The sequence below is a fragment of the Saccopteryx bilineata genome, chromosome 4 (genome assembly GCF_036850765.1).
Source record: "Saccopteryx bilineata isolate mSacBil1 chromosome 4, mSacBil1_pri_phased_curated, whole genome shotgun sequence".
NCBI classification, from domain to species: Eukaryota; Metazoa; Chordata; class Mammalia; order Chiroptera; family Emballonuridae; genus Saccopteryx; species Saccopteryx bilineata.
Genome location: NC_089493.1, coordinates 254,266,265 through 254,284,345, shown reverse-complemented (window position 1 = coordinate 254,284,345; position 18,081 = coordinate 254,266,265). Strand labels below are relative to the sequence as shown.

The 18,081-nt window shown below is 41.1% G+C and overlaps 1 protein-coding gene across 2 annotated transcripts; it reads left to right on the top strand.

Moving 5' to 3' along the window:
- The first annotated feature begins 1,880 nt into the window (after positions 1-1,880).
- Positions 1,881-16,913, top strand: LOX (lysyl oxidase). Of its 2 annotated transcripts, XM_066274173.1 has the most exons (7): positions 1,881-2,863; positions 3,211-3,319; positions 4,655-4,792; positions 6,473-6,629; positions 10,405-10,500; positions 10,842-10,957; positions 15,087-16,913. In XM_066274173.1, exons 1-7 carry the CDS (start codon positions 2,233-2,235, stop codon positions 15,091-15,093), a joined length of 1,254 nt encoding a protein of 417 aa, XP_066130270.1. In that variant the 5' UTR covers positions 1,881-2,232; the 3' UTR covers positions 15,094-16,913. The 2 variants fall into 2 exon arrangements, with proteins under 2 accessions (XP_066130270.1, XP_066130271.1); XM_066274174.1 differs by lacking the exon at positions 15,087-16,913 and having other exon boundaries at positions 10,842-10,961.
- Positions 16,914-18,081: the final 1,168 nt, after the last annotated feature.

Here is an 18,081-nt window from a genome sequence, read left to right as displayed (position 1 = left end):
GGTGGGTCAATGCACATATGAGAAAGCAATCAATGAACAATTAAGGGGCCGCAACAAAGAATTGACGCTTCTCATCTCTCTCCCTTCCTATCTATCTTCCCTCTTTCTGTCTCTGTCACCCAAAAGAAGAACCAAACCTATCACCTTAAACTCAAAATTGTGTGCTCTGACTAGATGAGAGAACCAGCCACAGTTCTCTTAGTGTCACTCAGGGTTCTTTAAGTAGCAAACAGCAGAAATTGACTCTGACCACGTAAAGCCACAAAGGAGCACATTGGAAAAATAGAAGCTAAAGCTGAAGAACCAGGTGCTGAAAGGTACTGGTGTAACACAGCTCAGAGAAAATTGTGTCTCAATGCTCCACAGACACTTTTTTTCAGTAGTGGGAAGAGTGGACTCCAACATTTTTGACTCTTGTGTTCTTCTGCTCAAGATTCAAATACAGTACTAGGGAGACAGTTTGATGAACCAAGCTTGGATCTCATGATCATTACCTAAAGTGGTAGAAGACTCATGAATGCTGAGTCCCACAATTCAGTTGAGTAGAGATCATTTCCCAAAGAAAAATATGGTTGTTCTGGCCAGAAAAAAGGGAAATGGATGCTGGACAGTCAAATCAGCAGATGTCCACGACACCACCAAAATGCAGTGATTAAACGTGGAAAGACAGACACTAACAGAGAGCTGAATATCGAAGTATATCGACAGCTCCATGATGACACAGATAAAAGGCTATTAAAATCTGGTTTTGAGTCGTACTTTTAAATCAGGCCATTTAGCAGCCAGTTTTCTTTGAGACTCTTCCAGCGCTACAAAAAACCTGTGTGGTACGTGATGAACTGATCCAGTAAGTATCTCTTTCCAGTCAGCATTTCCAGTCAGCATTACCTACTTCCCACCCTTTCTCCTCTGGCCTCTCCCACTCCCTTCTCTTTATCAAAATCTGCATCCCAGCGCTGTTGCTTCAACAACTTCTTTGTTGAAATTAGAAGATCAATCAAACAATCTAAGACTTTTCAACATTTAACAAATGGTGGCTTAAGTTTTTAAAATTCAAACCTAATTATTAGCTGTAGAAAGAGAAAATAAAAGTCAGACAAAATGCTTTGAAGCTAGCTGTCTTCTGAGTGCTCTCCTAGGCAGACTTACTCTAGCCTCCTCCCCCACCCCCATACCCCCCCCCCCAATAGAACTTCCTGGGAGACACTGTTAAGGTGAAAGATGGCTCCTCATTTCCATTCAAAGTACAAATCCGGCCAGCATTCTGAAAAAATAAAAAATAAATACAGGTTTATGCATCCATTGCAGTGTTAGCTGGTTTTTGTTCCCTGAAAAAATTTCACTTTTAGTTATTAAAATATTCACTGTAGGAAACAACTTTCTAACCCATTTCTCATATTACCTACATACAAAAAAACAAAATTTGATATCCTGGGGTTTATTTGCTGAGGACACTTCCCATAAAATCGAGTCAGTATGCATTGGGAAATTTGTCTGGTTAACTCCTTATGGATGAATGTTAGTCACAGTCGTTCCGCCCCCGCCCCCAACTCTCGCCCCCAGCACCCTCCCCATCTCCTGACTTCCCGCCTCTCCAGGGCTGGTGACCTAATAGCATTTTTCTTCATGCATATTTTGGCGTCGCCCCATGGCCTGGCTGCCTTCGCCTGTCTGAGTCTTTTGAAATTCCTGCATGTTCGCCCCAGATTAAGCCGAGTGTGTCTCAGGATGTGTGTTCCGTTTTTGTTCTTTCCCCTTAACGCTCCCTGTGCAACGTGTCTGGGGGGAGGAGGACAGGACGCCGCGGGGAGGGAGGGGCAGAGGCGAGGAGCTGTCCCCCTTGCACGTTTCCAATCGCATTACGTGAACAAATAGCGGAGGGATGGCTGGGCCAGAACGGCTTGTGTAACTTTGCAAACGTGCCAGAAAGTTTAAAATCTCTCCTCCTTCCTTCACTCCAGACACTGCCGGCTCGCCGGGCGCCGCGCCGCTCCCCATCGCCTCCCAGAGCACTGGGAAAGAGGAGAGAGGAGGGTGCCACGTCCCAGCGGCCACCTCTACTGAAGCAGGGTCTGCAGCCCACCCTTGGTACCGCTTGGTGGGGACTAATATCCCCGCGCCTCTACCGCCTCCCCGGTTGAAGAGTTCTCCCATCCTCACGTGATTTAAGCCGCTTTTCTCTTAACTCTGAGCTACGTCCTCCCGGAGTGGGGGCAACTGGGAAAGGGAGCGATGCGCTTCGCCTGGACCGCGCTCCTGCTGGGGCCGCTGCAGCTCTGCACGCTGCTGCGCTGCGCCCCGCCAGCCGCCGGCCCGCAGCAGCCCCGGCGCGAGGCACCGGCTGCTCCCGGCGCCTGGAGCCAGAAGATTCAATGGGAGAACAACGGGCAGGTGTTTAGCCTGCTGAGCCAGGGCTCACAGTACCAGCCGCAGCGCCGACGGGACCCGGGCGCCACCGCCCCGGGCGCCGACAACGCTGCCGCCCCGCAGCCGCGCACGCCGATCCTGCTGCTCCGCAACAACCGCACGGCGGCGACTCGGGCACGGACCGCTGCCTCGTCGGGAGCCGCGGCCGGCCGCTCCAGGCCCGCCGCCCGCCACTGGTTCCAAGCTGGCTACTCGTCGTCCGGGGCCCGCGACTCCGGAGCCTCACGCGCGAATAACCGGACCGCGCCGGCAGAGCGCCCTGCGCTCAGTAACTTGAGGCCGCCTAGCCGCGTGGACGGCATGGTGGGCGACGACCCGTACAACCCTTACAAGTACTCGGACGACAACCCCTATTACAATTACTACGACACGTACGAAAGGCCCCGGCCTGGGAGCAGGTACCGGCCCGGATACGGCACCGGCTACTTCCAGTATGGTAAGCGCCCCAAGTTACTGGAACCACGCGCGCACCCTTCCCCAACGTGGCTGGTGGCTCCCCGACGTGGCTGCCAGGGCGCGGCAGGCCCTAGTCCCCGCAGATGCAATTCCTCCCCCTGAGCCTGCAGAAGCAGCCCTGGAATCTAGTGCAAACCGCGGGCCTGGCCCCTCCTGCTTTCTTTCCACTTCGCTTTGCAGCCCGGGGCATCCCTCATTCTCCTGTTACCCGCAGCCCCACAGCATGATTGGGCCAAGGATGAGGAGCTGGGACTCGGAGGGATCAGTAGCCAGGGTAGGGGGTGCAGGGTTGTCTCACTCCTATGCTCATCGCCTGCTGACGTTTAGGTCTCCCAGACCTGGTGCCAGATCCCTACTACATCCAGGCGTCCACGTACGTGCAGAAGATGTCCATGTACAACCTGAGATGCGCTGCGGAGGAAAACTGCTTGGCCAGGTAAGAGCTAAGAGCTGCTCGGCTTTCCCGTCTTGATTCCGGGGGCTGATCAAGTGCCTGGTCTTGACCACTCTTGTTTCTATAAAGAGTTCGGAAGTAGGTCATGCTGAGCATGCTTACCTGGATGGAGAGTTAAAATTTTGAAGATTGTGTGGGTTCTGCCTTTCAAACTACACACAAAGCAGGGAGATGGAGCAAACTCTTATCTTGGAGAGGGGTTGCAGATCTCACGTCTGTTTTCCAAGATCCTTCAACTTTGGAGCCAATAGCTTTGCATTAGACAATTTACTGTACAATAATGTGGGGGGAAATACTATAATCAAAGAGCTTAATACACCTTTAAAAGATTGGGGGGCTAATTTGCCAGTATGGGACCCCTAATTGGCAAAGGTTTTTTTTCTTTTGTCTGAAGCCATAATTAACTTAGTTATTTGGATATAACCTTTGCCAGAATAAGACCATGGGCAAGAACTTTGTTTTCCCATCAGTCCTAAAATAAAATCATAGCAATTTTGGGAATGGATTTCTCTAAGTTTGCTGCTGGGAAACCAGCAGAGGGAGCAAAAGGACGTGTTGATAGGTCTCAAAACATTTTAAGGTGTAAAATAAGGTCACCAATAGTATTTGAATGTCACCAATAGTATTTGAATGTATACTCACACAAAACATATTAGAAGGAACAGAGTAATGCTTATTTGTAAGTTTCTTCCACTTTGACCCTTTATAACTGTCAGGCTAAAGGAAAAGAAGAAATTGAAGCTTATTTTCATTCTTGAGTCTTGCATCACTTACACCATTGCACTCCCTATATTATCATAGTAATGCTGTTGTTTTGAAGATAGTGAAGTTACAAAATTATATATCTAATCTATGTGTACTCTTTTAGAGTTATTTCCCCACCGTACATCTTAGTTGTTCAAGAAATGTACTGCTAAATTCAAAGTCCTTAAGTAAATATGAATGATTTTTTCATAACTGGTGTGATTTCCACCTCAGTTTCACAAATTCATGATTAAACTCGATTATAAATACAAAGTTTACTTTTCACATATATATGTGATTTTGTTAGTTTTTTACATTTAAACTGAGGGTTTCCATAGTTGTCATGCATTCACCCATTCAACACATTCACAGTGCTCTGACTACGTGTCAGTATTGTAGGATCTGGAGATTCAGCAATAAATAAAATAAGCAAAATGCCCTGGTCTCTTGGAACTGAAAAGCTAATCCTGGGAGTGGGGCAGTCACTGTTGCATATTGAAAGGTTTTGCTTATAGTTTTGTCTTTAGTCAACACTCTGAGAAAATAACAGTGTTTCTTTTTTCAAAATGACAGCTCAGCATATAGGGCCGATGTCAGAGATTACGATCATAGGGTGCTGCTAAGATTTCCGCAAAGAGTGAAAAACCAAGGGACATCAGATTTCTTACCAAGCCGACCAAGATATTCCTGGGAGTGGCACAGTTGTCACCAGTAAGTAGAAGGACCTCCTGGATACTTCTGAATTGCTTTTTCATTTTTTCAAATGATTCTTATACAGAGGGAGAAAATTGCTGTTATTTACATTTAGAATTTTTCTCCATGTATTGTGGCATAACCAGTGGAGTCCATCTTTAAGATAGTACATCAATTACTAGATCCTGTTAGCTTTTAAATTAGAAACTATAAATCCAGCTTATTAAAACTGTTAATAGGAACCTGACCAGGTGGTGGCACCGTGGATAGAGCATCAACTGGGGATGCTGAGGATCCAGGCTCGAAACCCTGAAGTCACTGGCTTGAGCACGGACTCACCAGCTTGAGCGCAGGGTCATTGGCTCGAGCGTGGGATCATAGACATGACCCCATCTTTGCTGGCTTAAGCCCAAAGGTTGCTGGCTTGAAGCCCAAGGTTGCTTGCTTGAGCTCAAGGTTGCTGGCTTAAGCAAGGTGTCACTGGCTCAGCTGGACTCACTGGTCAAGGCATATATGAGAAGTAATCAATGAACAACTAAAATACCACGACTAAGAGTTGATGCTTCTCATCTCCCTTCCTGTCTCTGTCTCTTGCTAAATACACACTCTCTCTCTCTCTCTCTCTCTCTCTCTCTCTCTGTTGATAGGATATAGCAATTGGCTTCACTAGAATTTTACTCCAATATCTTGCAAGTAAGATTTATTTAAAAAGTCCATTGCATCAAAGATCATCTATAGTTAGTTAGCATTTAACAGCATTTGATGAAGATCACAAATGGTTACCAAAAGTGTTCAGAAAACTTTCTCAAAGGTGTATACGCTCTATTCCATGGGCTGAGAAGGATCTGTCTCCAATAGCTTCTTAAAGACCTGTATCAATACAGCTGTGCCTGTTCTGTACTGAATTTAAAGATCTGCACATTAGGTTATTCTATAATTTGCCTTGATAAATTGCCCAGGTATTTCTTGCCAGGAAATCCTGATGTGTGCCCTTAAACTTTCTGCAGTTTGAGCCATGTCCTCTTGTTCTTTCCTTTAATGTAACATGAACGGCTCAGCGCCTTCTCCTTAATGAAGGGATAACAACAGATATGAGCACCTAATCTGCTGATAAAATAGAATTACTGTATTTTCAAATAAAAGTTTATACCAGTTAAATAATAACGGTGGGTAAAACATGCCATTTTCCTCTTTAGCACTGTAGTAATGACTTCAAATCTATGAGAACTCAATTTTTTAAAATCTCACAGAAACCTCCCAAGAGTCATGTGCTCTTCTTTTTTGGAATGAAACATAAGTTGTGGCAGCCAAGGAAAACATACTAGAGAACATGTGTCAGGTTCCACTTAAACACAGATAATTTATTGTCTATTTCTATGTAACATTCAAAGATAAAACAGGGTATTATAGAAAAGCAAAATATTCAAAATTCTCAAATAAGTCCTCCTCACCACCCCAAATAGCAAAGTTTAAAGCTTATAATTTTGACAGATTTCTGACCCTGGTTGGGGTAGGGGGAAATCTAGCATGAACCTTTAAGAAAATAGTTTCCTTCTAAAGCACTTTTAAAAACTGTCTCTTTATTTCGATTTTAATGTGCTAACAAATGTGAGAGGCAGCAGGGAAGTTAACTAAAACTGTCATTGCCTTTTCTCTGTATGTTACTGACCACGGTCTCTGTGTTGTTTCGGACATTAGACATTACCACAGCATGGATGAATTCAGCCACTATGACCTGCTTGATGCCAGCACCCAGAGAAGAGTGGCTGAAGGCCACAAAGCGAGTTTCTGTCTTGAGGACACATCCTGTGACTATGGCTACCACAGGCGATTTGCATGTACTGCACACACACAGGTAGGTTGGCATTATCAAATCAGGGATCCACAGGCTTCAGAGAGAAAATAAAGGGGTCTTCTATTTTCTTTCCTCCTGCTTGTCTTTTATAAACTGTTTCATTTAGGGGGTCACCTAGTCCAGATGGAAAATAGTTGGGAAAACTGATGGCTTGATTATCTAAATTATTTTGAAAGTTCTTCATCATCATAGAAGGTCACCGCATACTCGTTATGTCCCACAATCAAAAGCAGCACTCTACTCTCTGAAAAAATCTGAATGGTTTCCAATATCTGTACTCATTCTGTACACTTTAACAGGCTTGGTAAATAACTACAGAAAAGATACCTGTTTTCTCACCTGCAAAATCATTCCTCCCTCCACCTAGTAAGCTAAAAATAGGATACCCAGTGATTGTGGTTAGCAAAAGGAGAGAAAATAGGTTTCTTAAAAAGCACTTTTAAAAACTGTCTCTTTTAATCATGCAAATAAGAGCAGAAGGATACAATTTCTTTCTTCACGCATATATATATTTAAAGCTACAGTATAATTGATGTCAGATGTTCTTTGGATGGATTTTTAGAAATCAGGCTGAACTAAGCAGTTTGTATGTCTTATAATGGGAAAATCTGTGTCAGTTAAAAGCTGTGCCAGTATTTCCATAAGAAACTCTAATTTGTAAAAGGACATTTTAATTTTACTCTGGCCAAAATCTTGGCAAGGAGCAGTGAATGTATATAACTCAGGGCACAAAGGGATCAGCAGCTAGAACCTGGGGAAGCAAATCCCTGGCTGCAGCAAGAAACTTTTTGGCGACTTAAATGTTACTGTTGCTTCTTTCTCTGAGCTTAGAACTTCATAGCAATTGGAGGCAGGATGGTGGTGGTGGTGATGATGGGAAGGTTGGGGGGGGCAGAGAGGGAAGTCCAATTCCATGTGCTCTGAGGCAGCACTTACTCTTTAAGCATAAGATGCTGTACCTTTCCCACACATTACATATATATGTGCATACAGAAATTCCCTTTTTCACTCGGTGATCTCCAAGTCCCATAGCACCTCCCTGGCAGAAACCTGGAGTTGATTCTCTTCATTTAGAAAGAGGCACTCAGGACAGCTCACAGCCGAAATGCTTGAATCTAGGACTACAGATATTTATAGCACTTCTAGTCCCCCAATTATTGGGTAACCCCACTCTACTTTATATGGTACCTTTCCTGTTAATCGTCATCCATTTGTGTCCTATTTAACTGTTATTCATCAGGTTTTGAATTACAACTGATTTATGCTTTGTGTTTTTCACTTAGACTGGTGTTTCATTTAAAGGAAAAAAAATTTTTTTCACAAAACCCCAATGTTGACTTAGATGAACTGTATTATAATGTTGATTAAATGTACCCAAATATAACTAGACACAACTTCCTTCTATTTATACTTTCATATAAGTTAGATAACAAATGTACATATTAAATTTATAGCCCTGGCCAGTTTGCTCAGTGAATAGAGCGTTGGCCTGGTGTGCAGCCGTCCTGGGTTCAAACCATGGTCTGGACACACATGAGAGGTGACCACCTGCTTCTCTTCCCCTCCCTCTCTTCCCCTCCTGCAGCCAGTGGCTCAACTGGTTCAAATGTTGGCCTCAGGCACTGATAATAGCTTAGTTAATTTGAGCATCAGCCCCAGACAGGGGTTGCTGGGTAGATCCTGGCTGGAGTGCGTGCAGGAGTCTCTCAAACTCCCCTCCTCTTACTTAAAAATAAAAATTATAAAAAACTAGAAACTGTCACATTAACCTCATTCATTTAATGTAACAAATGGTTGTGTTTTACCAAAACCAAATAGCTAATTTAGGTCCTCATTGAGTGGCTGCATGGATAGAGCATTGTCCTAGCTAGCAAACTGAGTCTGCAGGTTTAGTCCCTGGTCAAGGCACGTAACAGCGGGTGCACAACTAAATGGATAATATAAGTGGAACAAACTGAAGTGTTCCTCTCTTCCTTCCTCTCTCTCTCTCTCAAATCAATGGAAAAAGTTTAAAAAAATAGCTAGTTAGGCAGCCACTGGTAAGGGTCTACATTTAATATTTTTTTTAATGTCTGACTTTGAATTTATGAAATGCCTGTTTGCTTAATGGCCTTAAAAACTCCCATATTTGTTTGCTAGTTCAAAGAATCAAAGCTCATATTAACTTCTGACAGCTGAGTTACCCTAGAGTGCCCACTTCAGCATTCTTTAAAGCTCTTTTGTTCACTTGAGAGTCAGATAAACATTGTAGCATTATTTAAATTTGTATGAAAGAGGTATTTAATCTGATGAATCCCTTATAATGCCATGAATTTAGTAGTAGCAGTAGCAACAATAGTAACCACTAAGACTTCTTAAGTATTTATTATGTGCCAGAATCAGAATTATGTGCTAGAACCAGAAAACAAAAATGATTCATTATATATTTACTCCTTACATACTGGTTGGTGTGAACTAAGGTGGGTATATGGTAATCATTACCATGACACAGGGACTTTTGAGTGTGGCCTGTCCGTGCTATATTGTGCGCAGCACGACAGCACAATTCTCCCTCTTTCTTCCCGAATCAGGTGATAGCCCAATCAGCATTGGCAGGACATGCTTAGATGATTCTGCCATCTCTTTGGTGACCAAGGTGATCTTCAGCACCAAAGCAATTTTGGGTGCTGCAATTAAATGACAGTATTGAGTTAAAATGATCTTAGCATATGCTTTATAATTTACTTTAGATTGCCATTAGAATGAAAATGCAATAGTAAAACTTCTCGTGAAGAACTAATGGAATCATGAATGTACCTACGGATTTCAATTTGAACAAATTGCTCCAGACTAGAACTTTCTGGAGGGCCAGGACTCTGTTTCCTTGGTATTCTTCTGCTCTCGGCCCATAAAAGTCACTCATTTACTGAAATGAATACCTTAGCAAGTGGAGTGAGGTGGGATCATACGTTGAGACAGTCATCCCTTTAATTCAATAAATCTGTCAGTGACCATGAGAGAGAGAGTACAGTGTGGCGGTTAAGATCAGAGAATCCGGATCTGATTGCCTAAACTCAAACCCTACTCAGCCACTTACAAGCTGCATTTCCTACCATGCCTTGTGACCTCACTGTGCCCGATTCCTTATTTGTAAAATGAGAATAACAGCACCTACCTCATTTAGTTCTAGGAACCCAATTTACATATGTAACATGTTTAAAATTGTTCCTGACATGTAATAAAGTTAGTGTAGGCTATTCAAAAATGTATAAACCCTACCCTTAGAAAGCTTATGACCTAGATATGTTTTTATATAGTATAATTATAATTCAGAGCAGAAAAGGATAAATATTATAAAATCTATACACACAAAAAGTATCATGGGCAGAGTATCAGAAGGTAATTTCCAAAAGGGGAAACTGGAGAAGGTTGTACTGAGAAGAGGACATTTGAGCCAACCTGGTTATTATGTGGCCTTTATTCATAAATGGGTGATAGTCTCGAATTCTGGTGAAGGCCCATGTTGTCACTTAAGATTGTATTTATTTCTGGTGATTATGACACTTTTCAGAAGCTAGATGTACTACTACTTATATTAGTCCTGTATTTTTTTTAGCTGGAGGTGCTATAAGGCTGAGTAATGTATACTTCTCAAGGGAGATGCAATATAAGTATAGTTTTATGTCAAACTCTTGTAAGTACTAACTTAAAATTTAATTTGCAAATAATAAGCATATTCTTTAGCATATTCTAACCATATATCATCTTTTAAAATTTTTAATTCTATTTGTTTTAGGGGTTGAGTCCTGGCTGTTATGATACTTACAATGCAGATATAGATTGCCAATGGATTGATATTACAGACGTAGCACCTGGAAACTACATTCTGAAGGTAGAGACCTTTGAAAATACGTACTTGTAATTTATTTCGATTATAACTCAATAGATCTCTTCCTCTGGATTTAAATGTTAAATAATCATGGCCCTGAAATCAAATTATATGTCTCCTAGAGCTATTTTAAAAGATATATGAAAATTCTTCTTATTTTAAAGAACTCAAGGGAAAAAAATATAGCCTCTCCCTAAATCTTCTCCAGAGGTTTAACCACTTGTCTGACTTAACCCTCTCTGCTTCAGTGAGGTGAAGCATGCTAGCCCTGTGAAAATAGGAAGAAATTAACCAGTAAACACTGCTGATAGATCTGAAATATGGATGATGTTTGTGTTGCCTAGGTCAGTGTGAACCCCAGCTACCTGGTGCCTGAGTCAGACTATTCCAACAATGTCGTGCGCTGTGACATTCGCTACACAGGACATCATGCCTATGCCTCGGGCTGCACAATTTCACCGTGAGTCTTATCTGCCCAAGTGATACTCTTTCACAAAGCATTTTAGTTCATCAGCAGGCATTATACAGGAAGTGTCTGTTTACACTACTACTATAGCCTCCTTGTAAATTAGACCAAAGGTAGAAAGTGTTAGTCATCCTGGCCACTTGACTCAGTGGTAGAGTGTCTGCCTAGCATGTGGAAGTCCCAGGTTTGATTCCTGATCAGGGCACACAGGAGAAGTGATCATCTGCTTCTCCACCCTTTCCCCTTCTTTCTCTCTTCCTCTTTCCTCTCTCTCTCTCTCTTCCCCTCCTGCAATCAGCCATGACTTGGTTTGAGCAAGTTGGCCCCAGGCACTGAGAATGGCTCCATGGCCTCACCTCAGGCACTAAAATAGCCTGTTGTTGAGCAACAGAGCAGTGGCCCCAGATGGGCAGAACATTGCCCTTAGGGGGCTTGCCAGGTGGATCCCGATTCAGGTGAATATGGGAGTCTGTCTCTGCCTTCCCACCTCTCACTTAATAGGAAAAAAGAAAAAATAAAAAAAGAAAAGAACAGAAAATGGTAGCCTGGCCCTATCTGGGTAGCTAAGCTGGTTGGAGCATTGTCCTGATTCACCAAGGTTGCGGGTTCAATCCCCGGTCAAGGCAAATACAAGAACCAACCAAGGAATGTATAAATAAGTGGAACAACAAATCAATATTTCTCTATCCCCCACTCCCTTCCTTCCTCCCTCTTTTTCTAAAAAAAAACAAACAATCACTAAATAAAAAATTTAAGAAGAAAATGGTAGGGTTTACACTATCACATAGTTGAAACAAGCTTATCTTTCTTTTTTTTTTTTTTGGTAATGCTAGAGAAAGGGAAATGTACTCAGGTTTGTAGTACCCTGAAGCTTAGTTCTGAAGACAAGACATATACACAGAACATATTGTTTACCCAGAAAGCCTGTGTGGAGGCCGAATATGTAAAATATGCATATTTTACAGCTCATTGTGGGTGAGCTGTGGGAGCCCTAATGGTTGGGCTTCCTGCTCCTGCCGGAGAGTCCTTGGAGGAGCTCTGGAGAAATTCCTGGAGTTCTTCAAAGTACAGTCTGAAAAGTCACTGCCTTAAAGAATGCAACTGGAGACCAGACTGCCTGTTCTATAGAATCGAGAGTTGACATATTTGAGTTCTAGAACAAGTCCTAGGGAAATATCTATTTTGTAAAAGGAGGGTTGTGAGGAGGTGCCTTCATAATTCTCTTAGTCCTAAAATGAATGAAATCTTACATAGAATCTCAGCACATTTATTGTAATAGGGGTGGTGTGTTGACAAAAGTGCTTAAAGAAATCTGGGTAGGTTTCCTGCTTGTCTGTCTGTCCCACCCAGATCCCTTAAGTACTGCTGGCTCGACTGTTGCTGGGTTCTAGATTCTCACTACAGATGCCACCTTGAGTGACAGGTTCCAAAAAATGAGAACACCATTAGAGTGACACTGAACACACACCAGCTCCGCTTTGACGTCCGAGAGGCACCGGAGCCTCTGTGTTGTACAGAAAGGTCTCACAGATACACGAGACACAGTTAATGGGAGGACACAGTTAATGGGCATTTCTCCGTTACACAAACCAGAACAGTGTCTTGTGCACACGAACCTGTAGTTTGTCGTTTTCCCCAAGAGCACCTGAACCTGGTTGTGCGGGTTCTCACACCTGGGCTTCTGGCGTAGGGGGACACAGGGGCTCCATTCCCAGAGCCACCTACTGTGGCTTGGGCTGCACTCACCTTGCAGGTGTGCCTTTTCCTCATCCCCTTAGCGGAGCAGAACCTGTGCTTTACAAGGGTCATCATGACTATCATGACTACATACAAACGAAGCATGTAACAGCAAGGGGACAGCACTGAAAAAAAGAGATAAAGATATTCTTCTGAATATGTCCGTAATACAGAAAACCTAGATAGTTTTATGTCCTATATTACATAGGGTTGATCATATAGTATAACGCAAACCCTCAAAATATCAATTTAAGGTAAATAAAAAAATAAATGGATTAATTTCTCTTAATTTTCATCATTCCTTAGTTTATTCACAGTCTCTATTTATTCACTGGTATGCTCACATTGCACTATGTATTTATTAAGCTCCTACATTAGATATCAGAAAGCAACGCAAACATAAGGCTCCTGATTCTGTAGTGCTCCCTTATAACCTTACTACAATAACTCCAACTCAGTACTTGTCCCTTCCTTTGTTTAATGTCTGTCTCCTCTGTACTCTGTCATGGTTGGGACCAGCCTGCTGTCCACTGTCTATCCACTGCCAGGAGAAGGTCTGCTACCATGTAGCCTCCTATCCAGTACTTGATTAAGAGATAAATTATAGTTTCACAGGAATTTAGAACGGAGAGGGTGAGAGACACGGATAAATAACCGTAACAGAGAAGCAATAGAAAAAGTTCCATGAGGGGTAAAATGAAATGCAGTGGGACCAGGGCCTCTGTGAAAATTATCAAGGTGACTCCCAGGGACAACTGCTGACCTTCCTCTAGGAATAGGTCTGTGGAGGTGACTCTGTTGTTGCACAGAGCGTGTCTTGCTTTTCATCAGTAGAATCTACTGAACTGGATGTTGTCAGGTTATTTTGAGCAAATAAAGATTGTTTGCTCTAGTCTAGAGTTGCCTTTTTAAAAACCAATTACCACAACTGATGGTAACTAACCTGCAAGAATGTCTGAGGTAGAATTTTAATAATAAATACCAATCAGATGAAAATATGAAATGATTTAATGACCCATAACTACTGATTTGTAATAAAATAAAATCATCCTTATCTATGAGTGGGAAATAAGGGGAGAGGTGCAAAAACCTTGACTTGAAAACGAAACCCTCACCTTTAAGGCAACTGGCTCTTACATTTTGACGTGCACTTCCGACCCCCCTTGCTAGGAACCAGAGGTTAGAGGAAGGAGAGATTTCCTCTGGCTGAGAATCAGGGATGGCTTTAGGACAGACGGCCTTTGAACTGGGCCCTGAAGGCTGAGGAGGTCTGCTCTGGGGAGAGTTAGGCAAGAGCATGCGGGGAGGAGTCGTCCACATCACCAACACCTCCATGGCCGGAAGCAATTGCAGAACATGTTTGGAAAAGCAAACGTTCTAGTTTGGCTAAAACACGTTTCATGGAGTTAAGAGGCAAAAACAATGGAGAAGTGAGCTGAGACCAGATCAAAGAGAGCCCAGAAGAGCAAGCTAAGAAGTTTGAACTTCAGTTTGGAGGCCATGAAGAGTCTTGACAGTTTCTTGGGAAAGCAGTGTGCATTGCCTAAAGTTATGTGGTCAGTCTCTAAGCAGTGGTGTATATGATTCCCTTGGTAATGGTACTGTACTTTTGTTGTTGTTGTTTGACTCTTAAGGACATGTCACCTCTCAATTTACTGATGCTTTTCACATTAATGAAATATTTGAGACTATTCCATTTGTGTGAACAAACTACCCAGTTAGAAAGTATGTTCCTCTTATGTGTCCTCTTCTCCCTCGCTTTCCTCATTGTAAACAAAGCATATGGACCCAGTGACTCTGTGGTCAGTCCTGTTCTACAGTGCTACTATTAAGTTCTCTTCTCACAGAATCTACTGTACATCTATGGTTTATGATTTGGATTAAGTGCACTCTTATTTCCTTTACATAGGCATCTATGATCGTAAAATCAATACACTAATGTTTGATTTATTGGCTTTGATCCAGTGTCTTGCCCATTAATGCCTCATTGTCCATCCAGAATCATGCTGGAAAAGGTCTAACACAGGACAATGAAGAGGCCATGACCCTGCTTCTTGGTGCACGCCATACTTACTCCAGGGAGTGCACTCACCAGGGCAGGGCTGTTGATCTGATAAGTCCTGCTTTATACTTCATTGTTTCAGTGGATTTTTTTTAAACTATAAACATCAAGTCTGTAGGCATCAGGCATACACTTCCTGCTACTGACACAGTTTTGTTTAAACTAATATTAAAACCAAGTATTAATGGATAACTTCAGAAGGTGACTTGCTTAGGTGGAGGGAAAATGATACCTAAATTTTTAAAAAGGTCTCAAACTTGTCTACTATATTCATTTATAATATTATCAGGTTAATAACTTGTTTTATTTTGTTTTTTAATATAGGTATTAAGAAAGCAAGCCACGACTCCCAATGGATAAATCAGTGCCTGGTGTTCTGAAGTGGGAAAAATAGATTAACTTCAGTAGGACTTATGTGTTTTGAAAAAGAACAGAAATCAACAAAGGAATTTCTGTTTGAACTGTTTTATAACTTAAGCACATAACTGGATTTTGAACATTTAAATTGGATTCGGAAAAATTTTAATATTATTATTCATATTATTTTGTGAACTAACATAATGTTTCAATTCTGTAGTTGCACACTTGGATCTTTCAAAGAAATCCAAATTCCTTATGGTCTTTTTGAAATTATAATACAGAAGAGAAAATATCATTTCAATGAATGAGCCGAAATTACTTTGAACTGGGAATTTTCTAAAGTGCTGAAACTTTCAGTGGACCACCACAATAACTGGTTTATATATGTCCTGGCATCGATTAATTTAGAAATGGGATCCTACTGTGTAACTAGATATGGACACATTTGGTGCTGAGGAAGGAACAAATACATTGGTGTCAAGAAATATTACTATATAGCAAAGAAATGGCAGTATATGTATTCAGATAGTTACATCCCTATATAAAATTTATGTTTACATTTTAAATTAGTAGATAAATTCCTTTCTTTCTGACAAGTGTACAATTTCATTCTGACTTAAGTCAGCTTTTGTTTTGGAACAAATTAAGTTCTTGAACTGCCCAACTTCTCCCTGACATTTGTTGATGCTCCCCTCTACTCTCTAAATTTCCTTTGGGCAGAGACCCTTTAAGTGGCACTGTTTAAAATACCATTCTGGGGACTGGTATACGTAGAACCAATGTGTCAATGGGAAGTTATGCTGATGAGATATGATAGCCTATCCAAAGATAATGCACAAGTAGACTGAAATATAAGCCAAAAAAATTTTCTTTCTGACAGAAAATAAAAATCATACAAACAAGTCCCTCAATCCATAACTGTCGCTCAAATACTTTTAAAAACTTGAGAAACATCTTAGAATTTTTATATTTTCTACGTTTTAAAAAAAATATTCAGCTTTAAAAAAGAGGAATGCTAAAGAAAAGTTAAGTTATCCAGAATAGATGACATAATATGTGTGGATCCAGGAACCTTCTCCCAAGTCATCCAGGAATCAGTCATACATGTTCATGTGTGTGTGTGCGTGTGTGTGTTTGTCTGAAATATAATCGAAATTAGCCGAGCACATAGCATTACATACTTGAGGGGTTGGTGAATAAGGGGAAAAAGTACTTTCTGCAAAACCAAGGATGTGCTGCATAATGAGACAGCTGTGATTTTATTTTAAACTGTGAAACGATGTGCCACAACAGAATTTGGAGAATTTCTCTTTTTCCTAGATTCAAAAGGTGCAGAAAGAAATTAAATTACACTTTTAAGCTAGTGGTGCTTAAGCTGAAGTTTTCCTACATTAACCAGCATTAAAATCTCAAGCAAGGTATTTCAAGTGCCAGGACACATCAGGTAGAATTTAAAAATGAGTTGGCATCCCTGTATTATAGGTCATGGAGTTGTAAAGTCAACACCATTCCGCACTCATTTGGTGCCTAGCGTGTTGGGAGGGGTTAGAGATGGACAGTCATTGAGGGGCAGGTAATAGAGGGCCACAGAATCCACATCTACCAGGGCACACGCTTACCAATAGAGAATACAAACAGCTTAACAGAGGCCAGAACTTTCACTGGGCGAGTATCTGAGCTCTGGGAGAGCCTCTTTGATGTACCTCTTTGCCTTAAATTGCTTGTTAGTTTTAAGATTGTAGAATGATCCTTTCTTTTAAACTGTAATCTTTTCAAATATTTTAACATACTTGCTTTTTTAAAAAAAACTACTGTCAGTATTAGTACTGAGCCAGACTGGCATCTACAGATTTAAGATCTACACTTTCATCAAGATTCTTACCCCTGTATTAAAAGCTAGCCAATAGCATGGCCTTTGGATACACATGAGATGACACATTTACTATCATTCACTGGGCCCTCCATCTGTCCATTCATCATCTAGGGGCCTCATATATGCCAGGCATTCACAGGCCAGGCATTGTGATATAAAAAAGGTTGTCTCTAACCTCAATTAAGTATTAAAAATGTCATTACTACACTTTAGGTTCATCTTTTTTCATTTTTAACAACTATATGTCTAAAAAATTATATTTTAAGCACTATTGTTTTTCATGACTACATTTTATTTTAAAAATAAGTTAAAAATTAATAGTTGTATGCATGTATGTGTTACTAATAATTAAAAATATGTTTCCAATCCCTAAAATGTCTGCCTTTTAAATATAACCTGTACCATTTGGTTGATAAGGGGAAAAATTTCAAATAGGAGGCTAAAGATTCTCACTTATTCCTTATGTAAGCAATCTACCCATTCAGTTACCCTAAACACTACCAAATGACTCACAAGTCTTGATCTAACACTAGATACTTATAAGCCCCAAGGGAGCTCTTCCCTGAATAACCACAAAAACTCACAGAAAATGACAAACTGGTAAAAATTATCCATTAATAAGATAGGCAATCCAGCCTTACCAAACTCTAAATTTAAAAAAAAGTTTAAATAAAAAGTAGAAATGATACAAACAATATTGAGTACTGAAAAGAGTGGCTTTTAAGCTAAAAAAGATGTGAAAAAATGGGCTAAGTAGAAAAATAATTTAGTGAGTCTTCCATATGCCATTATTAGTGGGTTCATAATTATTCAGACCACAGTCTGGATTAAAGATGTCCTGACCTTGGAGGCTAGGATTATCTGCCAAGAGTACAAAAACATATGCATCCAGAACTTGTCTATTTCCAGGAAATCTTTATATTTTTACACAATAATTTTATTCACAATTTCAATCACTAGGCATTATCTATAATAATGAACAATATATTTTTTCTCTTTGAAGCTTCATAGGATAATCACGTTCAGAAGCATTCTCAATATTCAGATTCTAGAGGAAATACAGATCCTTAAAATGGTCATGGCACT